The 16992-nt window shown below is 42.8% G+C and overlaps 1 protein-coding gene across 4 annotated transcripts in view; it reads right to left on the reverse strand.

Annotated features, from left to right (window-relative positions):
- gdpd5b (glycerophosphodiester phosphodiesterase domain containing 5b) overlaps positions 1-16992 on the reverse strand; it is a 46278-nt gene that overhangs the window by 15635 nt on the left and 13651 nt on the right. For all 4 annotated transcript variants that reach the window (XR_008834944.1, XM_056441854.1, XM_056441856.1 and 1 more), the window contains exons 2-6: positions 13023-13197; positions 2744-2847; positions 825-918; positions 660-719; positions 182-280 (exon numbers count right to left, since the gene is read on the reverse strand). Coding sequence is in view for 3 of the 4 variants with exons in the window: in XM_056441854.1 (XP_056297829.1) it covers positions 182-280; positions 660-719; positions 825-918; positions 2744-2847; positions 13023-13139 (474 nt within the window). In the remaining variant the exon portion in view is untranslated. The remainder of the gene's footprint in view (positions 1-181; positions 281-659; positions 720-824; positions 919-2743; positions 2848-13022; positions 13198-16992) is intronic.

Genomic DNA, 16992 nt, shown 5'->3' on the forward strand with positions numbered 1-16992 from the left:
ATAAAGTATCCATCTATCTATCTATCTATCTATCCAGTGCCCATAAAGCAATGGTCAAAGTCTAGTTTGTTGCGTAGGTCTATAGACAACACGCTCAGTTTAGTGCTCCGACTTCAGCCTCATCAGTGAGGTCAAGCTGTCACGCGTGGCCTCGGGGCGTCACTACTTTCAGTCTGCTGACCTGCAGTGAGATGGGGACGACGTCCCACTCCTGTCCCCATGTTTGATTGACAGATATTACCCCGACCGTGGTGGTGAGCAGCGCAGCCGTCACTCCAATCTGCGCAGACGGAGAGGGAGAGTTATGGAGAATCAGAGAGGCCGTCACTTCGGACGCATGCATGAACACCCCCGCCCGCAAATTAACCCCCGAGCCCTTTCACACCCCAAAGAGTGTTCGGTCCGTGGATTTGTTCTGCCGATAGCAATTTAGACCGGGCCATCGACTGGGCTTTCACACCCCGCCGGGGACAACACGATCCAAAACTGTAAGTTCAGGACGAGTTCAGCTGATCGGCAACGAATGAACACACGCATGTAAAAACAGCCCCATCACACGACACACCGCACAGCTTATCGAAAGATAGTTATGTGAACCTCACCCACCCGCTTCCACCTCACACCCACCAAGTTGCTCAACCTCACATTTGGCACATTACCTTATGGAGCCAGTGCAAATTCAACTGTTGCCCGAGTGCAACATGACAAAGTGCAAGAACCTGAAAATAGAAACACACACGTCACCGCGGTCAGGTTACCGCGCCCGATAAGTTGTTAACGCACATAATAAAACCTCTACAGTGAACACTTGATGTAGGACCGACCATTAAAAATGCAATGTAGGTGAAGCCGACAGCGGTGGCGGCCAGGATGGGAACAGTGCCATCGCTCCACTCCCCGGAGCAATTGTAGAGGAACCTGCAGGGAAGAAGAGAGTGAGTCCCGGATCAGTAACCCCCCTCGCATACTGAGAGGGCTCACCTGCATTTCATCATGACCAGCATGTGTGAAGGCTCGGGGAAATGCGTGTGCGCCTTTTTTGCACTTCAAATGATACCCAATGTCATATTGACAATAACACCCTGAACATTGTACGTGTGATGCTCAACAGAGTGACACTGGCTGCATCAATGCATTCACAGCCTGGCCCTATGGCATTAATTACTTGCAACGCCTTATCAGAGATTTAGTGGCACAGAGCCACAGCAGGGTCACTCAGCGCTGAAGCCCTTTGTGAAGAAATGTATCCTGCAGATGGACTGAGACACTGAAGTTAAATCACTCGAACACATAAGGGCAGCAGGGATGTCATCTCTATCGGAGGAAACCTCACTAAAGGCAGGAAGGAAATAACAGGAAATGTGAACACATTAGAAAGGAAAGGCAAACGTCTTCCCACCACAACTGACATCCAGAGCTACAGTGAGATTGATGATAAAAGTCAACTGGGGTGAAATATATACACGACCGTTCAAAAGTTTGGGGTCATCCAGACAATTTCGTGTCTTCCATGAAAACTCACTTTTATTTATCTAATGAATTGAAAATTGAATTGAAAATATAGTCAATACATTGACAAGGTTAGAAATAATGATTAATATTTGCAGTATTCATTTTGTTCTTCAAAGTTCAAGCTCAAAGGAAGGCCAGTTGTATAGCTTATATCACCAGCATAACTGTTTTCAGCTGTGCTAACATAATTGCACAAGGGTTTTCTAATCAGATATTAGTCTTCTAAGGCGATTATCAAACACAATGTACCATTAGAACACTGGAGTGATAGTTGATGGAAATGGGCCTCTATACACCTATGGAGATATTTCATTAGAAACCAGACATTTCCACCTAGAATAGTAATTTACCACATTAACAATGTATAGAGTGTATTTTTGATTAATGTTATCTTTATTGAAAAAACAGTGCTTTTCTTTGAAAAATAAAGACATTTCTAAGTGACCCCAAACTTTTGAACGGTAATGTATATATAGACAGAGTAAGAGCTATTAAGAAAAGGGTTATTACAAGATAAATGAGAAAAACAAACAAAAGGGATACATAAGAGAGAGGAAGGGAGAGTGGAGGATTGTGAGAAGAGGCAATAGAAGGTACCAGACGATTAGAGGAAACGGTGACACTGAAGAGGTGACAGAGCAGGAGGAGAGGGGGATGGGCAAGGTAGGAAAGACCAGTGCATGTGACTTTACGGGACATTTTGTGCTACAGCATTTACAGGGACACTTCAAACTCAGATTAAGTATGATATAAAACAACATGCTTCAAATGTGCCCATTAGATTGCAACGCTGAAACCGTGTCGACTACAATCTCAATCTTCTGATGGATGTTTGATTAATTATGTATACTCATGCTCTCACCTTGAGGACAGGAAGTCATTTTGCATGAGAACATGCAATCTGAAAACGGATGAATCCTGCCGACAGGTCTGGAATAAGTCTAACGTTTAGGTAGTTTATGATGTTATCGGTCACAAACTTGTGGCCACATGAAAGCACCACGGGGCAACGTCATTTACAGTCTGGGAAATGTGGGGCGGGGCCGTCTCTGTTCTGTAACGGGGTTAATCTGTGGAGGGGTGAGTGGTCTCCGCTCAGATTTTAAAAAGGCAGAGGACGGATTAAACAGGCGATTTAGGAAATCCACGAGCGTGGATAGAATTCATTCACGGCCGAAACAATACGGAGTCAGGCGTTTGACGGGAGCACTCCGTTTGGATGTGCACTCACCAGTTGAACTCATTGTAGTCGTTGTGCGCCTCCCACCAGAAGTAGAACCAGACCAGCAGCAGGGAGAAGGTAAAGAGGAGGATGAGGGACCACAGCAGCTCCCACTGCAACACACACACACAATCCATTAAAAGAAGCATGACTTAATGTAATTTATAAATTCTGCTGTTGCGGACATAAAGTTATTATGCTGGGATGAATTTGTATAACTTGCCTTGACCAGCGCAGCAGAGCTCATTAGAAGTTAACTTTCTACAAAATGACCTCCATGGAGCACGTGGTGCTAAGCTGGCTGCTGCTGACCTTTGGAGAGAGTATTCCCTTATACACCTCATAAAGGAATTAGTTTTAATAACTTCGCAAGCAAGCAGACCAATTACTGTCTTCAGCTCATATTAAATTGGCGACCTCTTTAGATAGAGACCGGCAGAAGCTCACCCCGAGGTCATGCTCAGGAGGATTTGTTCAAACGGCGACTTTAAAACACAGCTCAGGACTTAAAGTTTGTCTTATCTGGACAACATGCCCATTTCCCCTGAAAGTCTATTCTCCTTCTTTCTGGGGAAAGAAAGTCAAATTGCTGGAAGACGTCAAATGGAGCTCAAGCGGTAGTTCAGGAACGAAGACTGTCTTTACACGACGGGTCGTGCATAAGCGTCAGTCTATTCCTCCCAGTGATTACGCTATCAGCCCATCTGGATGGGGCGTCCACTTTTAAGCGACCAATTAGATGCGGCACGATGTCTCTAAGCCAATCAGATCGTTGCCGTCAAACTTCAAAGGAGTTCTCTACTCTGCTGTCGGTTGTCGTTTCAGCTGGAACCTGGAAGGCGACCCTCCTCCGCCCCAGTCACCTCCAGGCAGCAACTCCTTTCTTCACCAGCACCACCAGTGTCTGGACTCCACGGGGGATTCTGTCGGATCAGAACTCGGCGTCACTGCCCCTTGTTTATCCTGGTTCAGGATAGAGTCCGATCGCCAAAGACTATGCACGATTCCATTTTTGTTATACCGATGTAATAAAGATTATTGTTGAATCCCCTGATTGAACTGTAATTGTAGACATTACAGATTTTGCGTGTCTAGCATGAGAGGAAGGCAACGACTTTGGACTAATATATGCACACGTGGGATACAGTAAACATTGCATCAATACATTAGTCGTTATTTGATGTTTTGATGCATTTAGATTGTTGTTGGAGTTCATTAATCAAAGCAAAAATGGCAAACATTTACCGATTCCAGCTCCGTTCCATATCTCTGTAAAATAACTATCTTTGGGGTTTGGACTGATAATCGGACAACAAATTAAAAGAAGCACATTTAAAGTTGTCAGTTTGAGCTCCAAGTGACATGATGTGCAAATATTCAAATAAAATAATGACCAGAGAAAAACAGGCCGATGCATATTTGTTAGCTGCCATCTAAACGTCTTTGAAAAAACACAATGCGAGTGTAAATTGTGTGCACTGCAGTTAAGAGAACGACTTGGTGAAGTATCAGCTTTAAAGAATCGTTGTCGTGTGTGCCGAGGATCAGATTATCACCACGGCCGGCTGATGCGACACACAGGTAAGACAGTCCGCCTGACCTGTATATATCTGGCCTCATTGCCAGAGAGTTTTCTTTTTTTTCACAAATTCTACAAGCTCTTCAAAAAAGGTTAAATAGGGACGTCTCCACTCGTGAAACAATAAAATTATTTCAGTGCTGCGTTTGAAGGTCATGTTGTGGCTACACGCTTGTTTTAAGAGCTTTCATGACTGTATACAAAAAATCTTTAAATTAATTTCTGGCCATGTTTTGTTCTTTTGCACAACAGAGAGCAGTTGTTGAAAAAAGGGAAACAAACCCGAGGGGAAGCCGATTCGATCCCCGGCCTCTCATCTATGGACATGGCATCTGAATGAATTTCAGACGTGCAAGAAAAAAATCATAATGCAAGAAGGTCCACTTTCATCTAATAACATGGGGCACCGGATAATACAGGCAGGAAATGACCCTAATAAGTAAAACCTAGAAAAGCAGTTCCTGCTATTGTTTACTTAAGCAAATGCTGTTTGACTCTCCAAATGGTTTTATCTTTTTTATCAAACTAACTGCAAAAAAACAACAACACATTTGCCAACATTCAGATATATCTCATAACAAAAAGGAAACGGCAAATCAATTGCAGTCCTCAAAGAGGTCCCCGTGGTCTCGGTCTGAGAGTGCACGCCGTACGTCTGCGACAGACGACTCTGCTCGTTGATGAGAGAGCGGCGACCCTGGTTCCCATGGTCCTAAATGACTACCTGGAAACACCTTGGGGATACAACCTTGCTCGTGAAAGAGGACATTCCACCAGCCCTGTCATTACCTCTCCTCCCCCCTCCCCCCCCTCTCCAAATGATGTTGTAATGCGACCCGAGAAGCTAACAAATCGGCTTCAAAGAATAACTGATTTCTCACTCCTTGAAGATGTGGACCCCCTCGCCAGGGCTGATCTCCTGCTTCCTGTTTGTCAGCCATCTCGGCAGCGGAGCTCGTCCAGCCCGACGTGACTTTGGCCTTCCCCCGTGACAACGCATTACCATTCTGCACGGCTGGCATTTTATCCGGGCACGAGCGCCCCGTGGCACGAACAGGACGCCACCATCACGGGGAGCGTCTAAAGAGCAGTGTGTGCCGACAGTCATCGGTGGGCTGGTCTCATAATTAATAATTAATAATTTAATGGCTTTGAATCTTCCTTCGGAGGACAAATCCTCCGAAGGAAGATTCAAAGCCATTGAATTATTAATTCTAATCAAATTACGAGGTGTGCTGTAATTCAAAAACATTGCAATGACTTTTCCAAACCACCAGGGACCCTTTCTGTAGCTGCTGCGGTGGCGAAGACTACATTTACTTCGCAACCCAGAAATATTTTAAAAGCCGGAGAAAACAAACTCCACTGATACCAATGAAAGGATCTAATGGATCGAGGAAAATTCATTGCAAGTATAGGTTCATTAAAAATATTCCAACTGCTCATTAAATGATCCGTCCTCCTCATATATATTCCTTAAAGTCGTCTGTTTAAGCATTTAAGAAACATGCACACAGCGCAGGTGCTTATGAGTCCAGTAGTGTTTTGCTCTGCAAAATTATATTGAGGGACTGCGAAAAACACTAAAAATAGCGTGAAGCCGATCATTGCTGACTCACCTCTGCGCAGAGGAAACTGCATCGGAGATTTAACATCTGGGAATAGCAGGTGTGAAGAGAGAGACTCGACAAGTTTTACCGTGGTTCAGAAATATTGAAAGACTTATGTGACGGCGGCAAAGAATCATGTTGCATATTAAACTAGAATGGGCACTCGGTAGAGTGCATACCTTCGCATATCACAAGATTGGGCATTGAATTATGAACATTTTGGCATTAGTTGCATGCCAATTGGACAAAAATGTATCGTGCTATGGTAAAAAAAAGATTTTGACCTTTCCATGACCTTGACCTTTGACCCGATTGATCCCAAAATCTAATCAAATGGTCCCCGGATAATAACCAATCATCCCACCAAATTTCATGCGATTCAAGAAGATGTTGACCTTTTCGTGACCTTTGACCTTGACCTTTGACCCGATCGATCCCAAAATCTAATCAACTGGTCCCCGGATAATAATAACCAATCATCCCACCAAATTTCATGCGATTCGGTTCAATACTTTTTGAGTTCTGCGAATAACACGCATACAAATAAATAAATAAATACACGCCGATCAAAACATAACCTTCCGGATTTTTCAATGCGAAGGTAAAAAGGAGCATATAAGTTTTTTTTTTACAGGCGCCGTCTGCTCTGACAAGATAGCCTCGTTGCAATAACAGCCGACGCAGCTCTAGCTTTCTGTATCCCTCAGTGGCTTTCTGTCTGAACTCTGTATTTCTCTCAACGTTGTATGGCTCACAGCCAGTCCACCACAGAGGATTATGATCAAAGCAGCCAATTATTCATTTATTAAGGAGGTTTATTGGATTAAAATAAAAGTAATCTATTCAAAGCAGTACTGTTGTATTTTCCTGCTGAGCAACCAGCTATTTAACCCATGCGTCCTCACATTCCGAGACCAGTCTCGCAGTCAGGAGTTTACCTTACTGTAGTTATCATACAGTAATGGACAGAGATACGCAATAGATTGACTTCTAAAAACCACTTAACAGTTTTGTGTAGACTTTCTGGCGCTTTTAATGTGGTCCTCTGGGTCTCTCCCAATCAGATTCAAAGCCGGGAAAATGGGGCATTGATTTTGTAATGGTTGCTGGGATTTCTCCGATATTCATTTACCCTACTTTTCCATGCAAGAGCACAAAGGTAATGATAATGCCAACATGACCGAGTGATCGATGCACTCTTTCTTATCCCTCCAGGAATGCTCCAATTTGTCCAACAGGATCTCGTCTGCAATAATGAGTGCCATATAGGATGGATATTATTGATGCTCAGCAGCTTCTCAGGTTACACGTGCATGAACAAAACACGCTTGCATACTCGGATACGCGGAAGAAAACGCATGTGCACATGCTGTCGGATTATTCAAACAAAGCAAATGGTCAAACAATACATATGTTGATTTACATCCGATGTGCAAGTCAAATGTGCCAAATATGGAGCCAGGATGAAACGTTCTTCGGAAGTGATGAAACGAGAAAAACATTCGCACGCGAAAGAATCAACGTCATTCTGTCGAGTTGTGCGTCGCCATGTACAAACAAAATGTCAAACCTACAAATGCAGCGACGGTAGCTTTCTGTGCTTAACCACCGACCATGACACAACCCGGTCAGAGGGCCTTGCAATCCCACAGGGTTACTAGTTTATGATGACGACATGAAGAAGACGTCTGTAGTGGCCATTTGTCGTCCGAAATCAAACAAAAACATAAATCAAACCGCCACTGATGCGCCGTGGGTTTTGGTGTTGACGCATGCAAAAGAAAGTACTGTCCATTTCCGCCTGTTATTATTTTGATAATTTATTTCTTAAACCAAAAAATAAAGAACAAACAAAATATTGACACTTCCCTGTGCTGTGGTAAAAAACATTGGCCACCCTGGTGCATGCTGGTCCTGTGCCTACCCACCTCTAAATATAACCACAGGTGCCCAGTGTTACCCAAACAGTGAACCGAAAACTAAATATATTAAACTAAATTACAACTATCCGAAGAAACAACTAACATATCAAAACATAACCTAAACTAGAACGGGCACTCGGTAGAGCGCATACCTTCGCATACCACAAGATTGGGCATTGAATTATGAACATTTTGGCATTAGTTGCATGCCAATTGGATACAAATTGAAAACAAGATGTTGACCTTTTCATGACCTTGACCCGATCGATCCTAAAATCTAATCAAATGGTCCCCGGATAATAACCAATCATCCCACTGAATTTCATGCGATTCGGTTTAATACTTTTTTAGTTATGCGAGTAACACGCATACAAATAAATAAATAAATACACGGCGATCAAAACATAACCTTCCGCATTTTCAATGCGAAGGTAATAAACAATAAATAATCAATATTACTTTACAATAAAACCTAAATACAAAAGTCAAATTAAATAGCTCCGACAGCGTCCTTGTGTCATGTACAGTGTGTCACCAGCGACCACGCTGTGTGTTCTACCCACCGATATCACAAGACAACTTTCTCAACACTTGTTGTGCTCGGCTGCTTCTCTCTGGCTGCGACATAAACTCCATGTGGCTTACAGTTCATATCGACTATGTGACACGATTAGTCAGGAGGGGCGAGCAATAGTTACGACTGTATTGGAAATATACTCAGATGCTGAAAATGACAGAAGAAGCACAATACCCAAGCTCAGAGAACATGAAAATCAGACCTCTTTATGACTATTTACGAGTTTATTATCCATTTGCTCAATGTAATATGCTGACATGGCGCGTTTTAATAACAAGTGGATTTCTTATGTAGACGACAGACAATTAAATGATGCCTTCAATCAGATTGACGGCGTGACTCATGCCGCCATCTCGCATGAATACATGTGCTGACAAAACCCGACGGATACCAACAAACACAAGCACGTTGGAGTGTGTGACTAAACTTGACAACTCATGTGAATGTAGGAGAGATTATTTTCAGAAAACTCCCTTGGCCGTTATTCTTTTAGCCGACGGTGCTCTTTTCCCCGCGAGGGCCTCCGTCGTCACCGGATTGAACGCCTCAGTCCGTTGTCACATTCCCGAGCCTATCCAGATAAATCCCTGGCATTTCACAAAGGGTGTGTATTGCTTTATAATGCCGCCATACCACACCTTTATAATACTGACCCTCCATTATCTACATTCCTTTCAGCAGAAATTACAAATACAGAAATAACACTGGGTGACATATTTTACCAACATTTACTATAATTTAACGTGTAGATTTTTTTTAAATCTTAAAAATGGGATATCATGCTGCCATTGCCGCCAATAATATTAGAAGTCTGATATGGCTGGCTGACGCTGCATTGCGTCTCACTTTTAAACCTCCTTAAAATCGGACCACTGCTCTACTGGGAGAGGATCATATTCATTTCTGCAATATCTGTGGTTATTGTGTTTAACCCTCTTGCGAGATTATCAGTCTGGCTCTAAACTGAACTCGGTATGAGACGTCACAGGCAGTGCCAGACAGATAGAAGTCATCGTTCTATAGCTTTCACATCGAACATGTTTTTTTGATGGATGCTTCCTGATACTTCTTTAAAGAAAAAGAAAAAAAAGTAGACAACAAACTAGAAAATGTGGCCCAAGACACTTAATGTATCCATCACAGTCGCACAACAGGACGTATAGCTGGAGGATTTTCTAAAAACGGAGAAATAAAGTAAGTATGTTGTTCAGCGACTGTGTAACTTATCAGGGCGTTAACAGCTGGATATTTTAGATTCCACATAGTTTGCCTCGGTTTCTAAGCGACGGCTGCTTTGATTCTTCCCTAGTGTGTTACTTTTCCAAAGCGACCTTCTGCGCCGCGTTTCCACATTAAAAGTGACTGCCCTAAAACTAGAGGCTCTCGTGTAAAGTTCCACATAAATGTAGTGCAGCTGCACATGAATCCCTCTCCCTTCCAGGCTTCGTTTCATTATCTGAAACATTGGGAGAGAATGAATCTTTTCAGAGAAGTCGGGCAAAGCAGCCGATCCCCTGGCACGTCACCACATATTTAGTACATGTACATTCATACTGCCAAATAATCTCTATTATCAAAAATACTTCAATGAGTCATTATTATTTTTTGTTGTGTTACAGTAAGTCAGGTTGTATGGCTGGAACTAATTATTATTTTTGTCCATAAAGTGTCAAAATATTGCGAAAAACCTGATTCCAGTTTCCTAAACCTCAAGTTGACGTCATCCAACATCTCAAGTTATAAATTTGTAAAAAAATATAGAAATATTTTGCACCAAATGAGAATTAAAAGATGGCAGAAGAATATAAAAAAAGGTGGGCGTTTGAGAGAGCAGGTCTAGAGGACAAATATGATAATTTCTTTAACAATGTGTTGAAATAATTAAGCTTATCCCAGCAGGCTGACCCGGACTTCCCTCTCATCCGCAACATTCTCCAGCTCATTCTGGGGGAACCTGAGGCGTTCCCAGGCCAGCTTGGAGATATAATCCCTCCAGCGTGTCCTGGGTCTTCCCCGGGGTCTCCTCCCAGACCTCTAACGGGAGGCGTCCAGGAGTCATCCAGCTGACTCCTTTCGTCGCGTCATAAGGAGACAGCTGAGGTGTGACATACATGACAATACCAAAAAATGGATTTGAATTATACCACATCATTAAAACGGATATCAGACCACCCGTCACACCCGCGGCCTCATCAGCGAGTCAGCTCATGCGAGTTATTGAGGCGTATGACCTTTCAGCCAGACAGCCGGAGGGACAAGTACGTGATCAATTACACAGAGTGAACATGATGTCCAGTCGAAATGAATACAGATCCAACGACTGAAATCATACCCCAAAAAAGAAAGAGAAAAAAGGGGGAACAATTTGATTTGACAACAATAATCGTATTTTTAGCCGGCTCCTTTGACATTGCCATGACATCAACAATATTCCACTTTGTGGCGTCACCGTCGGTGTAACTGCGTGTTCGAGGTAACTCTGTTGTCTCGTTTGTCCCATATTTCCCTGGCAAGAGATGAAGAAGACCACGAGATTATTGACAAAAGGAGGCGCGGCAGCGTTGCTTCTATTTTAGAAGCCTTTGTGTGACTGAATGGTAAAGAACGGCTAAATGGAAATACTTTCAATTATTACTGAGAGGCCAGATCGGCTTGCACCGCGTGACGTGGGCTGAGCTCCTACAAAAGCACCTTGAACGCAGACAGAAGCCACCGCGCTCAGACTCTTAGACCGTCAACCCAAATGGATCATTACAGGGAACAAAGATTAGGAAAAAAAGGGCGAGAAATAGCACGATCCACTTGTAGATTATGAATGAGTCGACAGCCGCCTCCACGGGAGATTCTCAGGTCTCACGCGCCTGTGATTCGATCGGGTCCGGTTACATGTAGCCGATGCCTGTCCTGGATTGGTCAGTTTGTGTACCGGAATCTTTAAAAGGTGCAGTCTTATATGACATCACCTTGCTTCACCTATGTTAGGAAGCACCGTTAAAAAAGAAAATGACAGCTCTCTAATAAATACACACGAATAACACAGGTCTTTTCTAATATATGTAAAATGATTGCAGGACACATCATTGTGGCTCAATCCTTCTTCATGTAAACAAATTGAAAGCCTGTTTGTGGGGTAAAATATCCTCGCTGTTCCACCGGAGGAGAAATTGACGGCCGCCTGCAGAGCGCATGTGCCCGGCTGTGTGCTTCTTGCACTCGGGTGAAGACGAGTGCTCTCCACCGCCACACGGTCAAAACAAAAAGGATGAGCTCCGTGAACAAAGAATGCTGACTCTGCGCTATCCTATCAGTTGGCCTGAAAGACAACCACTTGCAACAGGAAACAGAGCGACACGGTGTCCAGTTTCCTGCAAACAGGAATAAAATCTATATATTTTTTATTTAGTTCCGCAATGCTTTTTTTTTTTAGATGATCCAAGAGCTATCAAAATACAACCGCACGTCCCTTGTCCGTGTCATTTGGCTGCGTTTGTTTACACACAGAATGTAGGTTTAATGCACGCCATATATTTTCTTTGCCATCTGTGTGTGATCGTCGGTGTCCTAGGGTTCTGCTCGTCTACTGTGTGGTATGTGGGCATAAATAAATGATCCCACCTAGTGTGTGTGTCTGTGTGTGTGTGTGTGTGTGTGTGTTTGTTGCAGCAACATAACCTGTGTGTCCTTCCTAAATACAGAATAGAGATAAAAGGGAAAGGTCAGGACAAATTACTCATCTTGTAATACTTAAGCTGACATTGCAGGTTTAACAACAAATAAAAAATTTGAAATTATGAAACATTGATTGAGATTATTAGAGCGGAATTAAGAATTAAGAAATGCTTAAAAATGAAAAGAAAGCACAACACACTGGCTCGAAGTTCTGTACAACAATCCAGTAGAGAGAAAAAATAAAACATTTGATGGATAATGTTCCTAAAAAAAAAAATCTCATTATTCGAAGACAAAATGTGCAGAAAGCAGGAGATGACAGGCTATTGGAAACAGTGGAGCATTGCAAAATCAAATGAACCTCTATGTTGAAAGCTCAAGGTTATTGCGTGGCGGATAAGCCGGCAAGGACGTATTTGTTCAAAGATAATTGAACATTGTTATTCAAGGTTGAGAGACGAAGGTATCTGGGCACCATTAGGGACACAGATGGTTCTATGGGTTTTACATGTTGTTGTTAAAAAGGAATGTTATTAAGAGAGGTGAAAAGTGATATCATTCTCCATCGATCTCCCAGGACAGTACAGTTATCATTGAAATGACCGTGGCCAGATAAATTTCACAGAGAATGACATAATCAGGTCTCATTCACTGCCGGCCCGATGTGGACACGCGAGTGTGTGTACAGCTTATCTTGTGAGATAATCAATGACAGCAAAGGAAGCCTCAACTCCATTTCCTACTGCTTTGCTCCCCATTGTTGTTTTGACAATTCCTTGTAACCAAGCTTTATACTATTAACCGTTTGATTTATAAAAAAAGAGGGAAATATTAAACTATAAGTGAATACGTGAAGGCTTCACAGAGGGATTTACAGCATTTCCGATTGATCCGGTTCACCCACAAAAAAGGGGTTCCCTCCGTTTCTCACCTTGGTGGTGTCATCGTGGGAACGTTGATAGCGTTTCCAGCGGCAACCGTAGAGCCCAGTGATACATGACAAACACAGCTGGCGCTCATAGACCTGGAGGGGTTGGTGTTTCACCATGCTCCTTCAGTCAGTCCTGCTTCCAGAGCTCGAACATCCCACTGACTACGAAACAAGCCTGTTTTTACAAAAAGAAGAAGGAGGAGAAGAAGAAAAAAGAAATGTTAGCATTAACATTGATGCAGCATGATGAGACCAAAACAGACAATTAATAGTACAAACACTACAGTAGAGAAGCAAGTCTGGCACTTCGATATAAAACCTGAAAACCACCAAGCCTAAAATTAAGACCCCCCCCCCCAGCTCCTGTTTCCATGACAACTGAGACTGCTAGGAGCTTTCATCAATATGATCAAGGAGAAAAAGAAAAGGAAATCAAATTGAAATGGGTGAGCCCAGCATCTATTGAACATCACATTCAATCACAGTGGCCACGGACATATCACACAGCGCCCTACGTATCTGGGTCAAAAGACAGCATGCAGGCCTCCTCTCTCGCTTTTAAGTCAGGCCCGGAGAAGAAAGGCCAGCCAGAGAAAAGACCAACGAGTGTAACAATGGATGTTGCACAACTGTGACATTTGAGCAAATCCTGTCAACTTACAGTACAAAACAAGACAATGGCGGATGCTTTGTACAGCTGCAATGGTTAATGTAGCAACTAAAAACCAGAACATGTATTATGTGATGCACTGAACCCAAGAACAGGGTTCTTACACATTTTGAGCGATGGATTTCCAGGACTTTAAACCAAATTTCCATGACCAAACTGAAATCTCGGTATAAACATGAAAACTGTAGAACATGTTGCATATTGAGAGCTATCGCTGGCTTATAATTTGAGCATCTTTCTTTAAAAAAAAATATATTAATTATTTCAAACTCGGCGTAAATGAACATGTGATTTTAACAAATTTACATGACTTTTCCAAAACTTTTAGGATTTAAAATTTTTTCCATGACTTTTCCAGGCCTGGAAATGACCATTTTAAAATTCCATGACTTTTCCAGGTTTTCCATGACCGTTACGAACCCTGCAAGAAGAGCGCTATGTAAAGTTTTGTGTTTTATATTTATTTTCATTGATGCTCTGATGTGCACCGCTGCTGTGATTTTTGAAATTTCCCCACTGTGGGACGAATAAAGGAATATCATATCATGGCCCTTTAGAAAATACCCAGCACCCCTTGCATGCCCGTCTAATGCTGCGTTAGCGATGGAAGGAAGTAGCAGGCTGCGTATAATCAAGAGTTATAACTCGGTCCTCATTTGAGCACCTGCTGATTCAGCCCCGAGACTCTGCAATCAGCTATAATCACAATAATGACAGAACAGTGCTGGCTGTTATCACACGTTTAATTCACTCTCGGGGGGGACGTGGGAGAGCCTACTGCGGTGCCTCGGATCAATCCGTGCCTGAAATAGCATCATTTTGATGTGGAATTAACACAACTCTGCTGATGAGAGAGACGCGATTAAAGAGTACCCACAAACGCGGTTTTCCGAGATAATTTTCACTGGCGATATTCCTCTTTGCTCGCAGATTGTGAAGCGCAGATAGCATGTGGCTACATCTGAAGTTTCAGAGTATTTATGCATCTCAACTGCACTCTTCCTGCTATAATCAAGCTGTCTGACGCTGGAGGCAGCTGCTCATTAGCAGCTGCCGCAGTGGCCGTGTATCCTGTTATTAGTGAAACTGCTCCGAGGCAGACGGGCTTGACCCGAGGGTATCGCAAACATCGCCCACCCCGGCAGGATGACACAAGTTTTGACAGGCAATGCTACGCCTGAACATTTTAAAAAGTCTTACACTTCAAATAAATCACGCGGCGCAATATAACAAAAGAAACTAGAACGGGCACTCGGTAGAGCGCATACCTTCGCATATCACAAGATTGGGCATTGAATAATGAACATTTTGGCATTAGTTGCATGCCAATTGGATACAAATTGGTAGAAAGAAGAGTTTGACCTTTTCATGACCTTGACCCGATCGATCCCAAAATCTAATCAAATGGTCCCCGGATAATAACCAATCGTCCCTTCAAATTTCATGCGATTCGGTTTAATACTTTTTGAGTTATGCGAGGAACACGCATACAAATAAATAAATAAATAAATAAATACACGGCGAATGCAGAGAATCACTTTTTAAAATCAGACCACTGGTCAAAGACAATTTGTCTCTGTATTATCAATAATCACCGCATCCTACTTGGAGTCTGTATTATTGTCCGAGTAAAACGGTCATGAAGGCAGTGATCTCGATCAGATCAGGAACTATACAACCATGAGATGAACTGGTATTCTTGTCGGATGTTTCTTCTGAATAAGTCGTGTCTGTCGGATCGATGGAGATCACAGCTTTCTAAGCACAGGATTTTCACTCTTGAATCCTGCATCTCGGTCAACGCGTTTGCTCTCCGAACACAGACTGTTTACTCGCATTCGGCCAAAGACTGCTTACACACGATTGGTCAATACTTCTCAGACAACAAACGGAAACCAATATGCTTCCGAGTGGTCGGGGTCTAAATTTTTCATTCATTATAGACAATGATATATACTAAACTTTTACATGTTATGTTAAAATGTTGTCCTGCACACATAAATACCGTGTGACTGTCAACTGGATGAAATTATTTCACATTAGTATTGGCAGACTTGAGCCACCTGTCTATGAGTATTGTGTGTTGTGTGTGATGAACGGCTCACAACATCATGAACAACACAAATATGGATGTGTCTGGGCATGCAGACCAAGCCTTGGAGAAGGAAACGCTGACACGGCACGGCTTCATTGCTGTGTTCACCCAGGCAAAGTAACAACCACGTTCTGCACGCCATGTTGTCACTTGTTGGCAAATTATAACTTTCAAACCCGTCTCCGTAGCGATGGCTCCGTGTCGTTACGGCTAAACGGCGCCACGTGTTTACCTCTTGAAGCTCGATGCAGCCGCTTGAAGTCAAAGTCAAAAACACATCGCCGCTAATTGAGCTGAACATTAAGCAACTCTTTAATTCCAACAATGTGACGCGGATTATTATCATAATGGAGGCAGAGCATTAGAGATTGGTCACATTGAGATTGGAGGCTCATCCGTACGCCCCCCAAACCTCATCCGAGCTGGGCGAAGACGGAATGAAAAGCGCCGCAAATAATCCCTTTATCAGCCATGATGATTACCGCTGGAAACTCATCAGCTAAATGACAGTCAGTGGAGATAATTACATCTTGAACTAGAACGGGCACTCGGTAGAGCGCATACCTTCGCATATCACAAGATTGGGCATTGAATTATGAACATTTTGGCATCAGTTGCATGCCAATTGGACAAAAATGTATCGTGCTATGGTAAAAAAAAGATTTTGACCTTTCCATGACCTTGACCCCGATTGATCCCAAAATCTAATCAAATGGTCCCCGGATAATAACCAATCATCCCACTAAATTTAATGCGATTCGGTTTAATACTTTTTGAGTTATGCGAGTAACACTCATACAAATAAATAAATACACGGCGATCAAAACATAACCTTCCGCATTTTCAATGCGAAGGTAATAAACTGCTACGTATTGGCAAAGCCTAATTAAAAATAATTAATTTTAAAAAGCACGAGCAATTATGTTCTGCAGTTGAACCTCAGAAGGAAAATAATTATCACCCAAGAGTCTGCACTTGTGCTCAAATCACAGCGATCATATTTTGCCAACATGGATGTGACGCCACGGACCACAGTAGGTGTGACCACCATTTGGGCTGCACTGTCACAGTGACGCTTAAAAACAGATCCACAGATGTCGAGTACAAAATAAGAAAAGCCCCCTTTCTTCGTGCGTAGTTTCACATAAAAACTACTGAGCCAAGTCTTTATACACCATTTGATCTCGCCAGCTACGTTTCCCCCG

This window comes from Pseudoliparis swirei, chromosome 20 (assembly GCF_029220125.1).
Source record: "Pseudoliparis swirei isolate HS2019 ecotype Mariana Trench chromosome 20, NWPU_hadal_v1, whole genome shotgun sequence".
Lineage (NCBI taxonomy): Eukaryota > Metazoa > Chordata > Actinopteri > Perciformes > Liparidae > Pseudoliparis > Pseudoliparis swirei.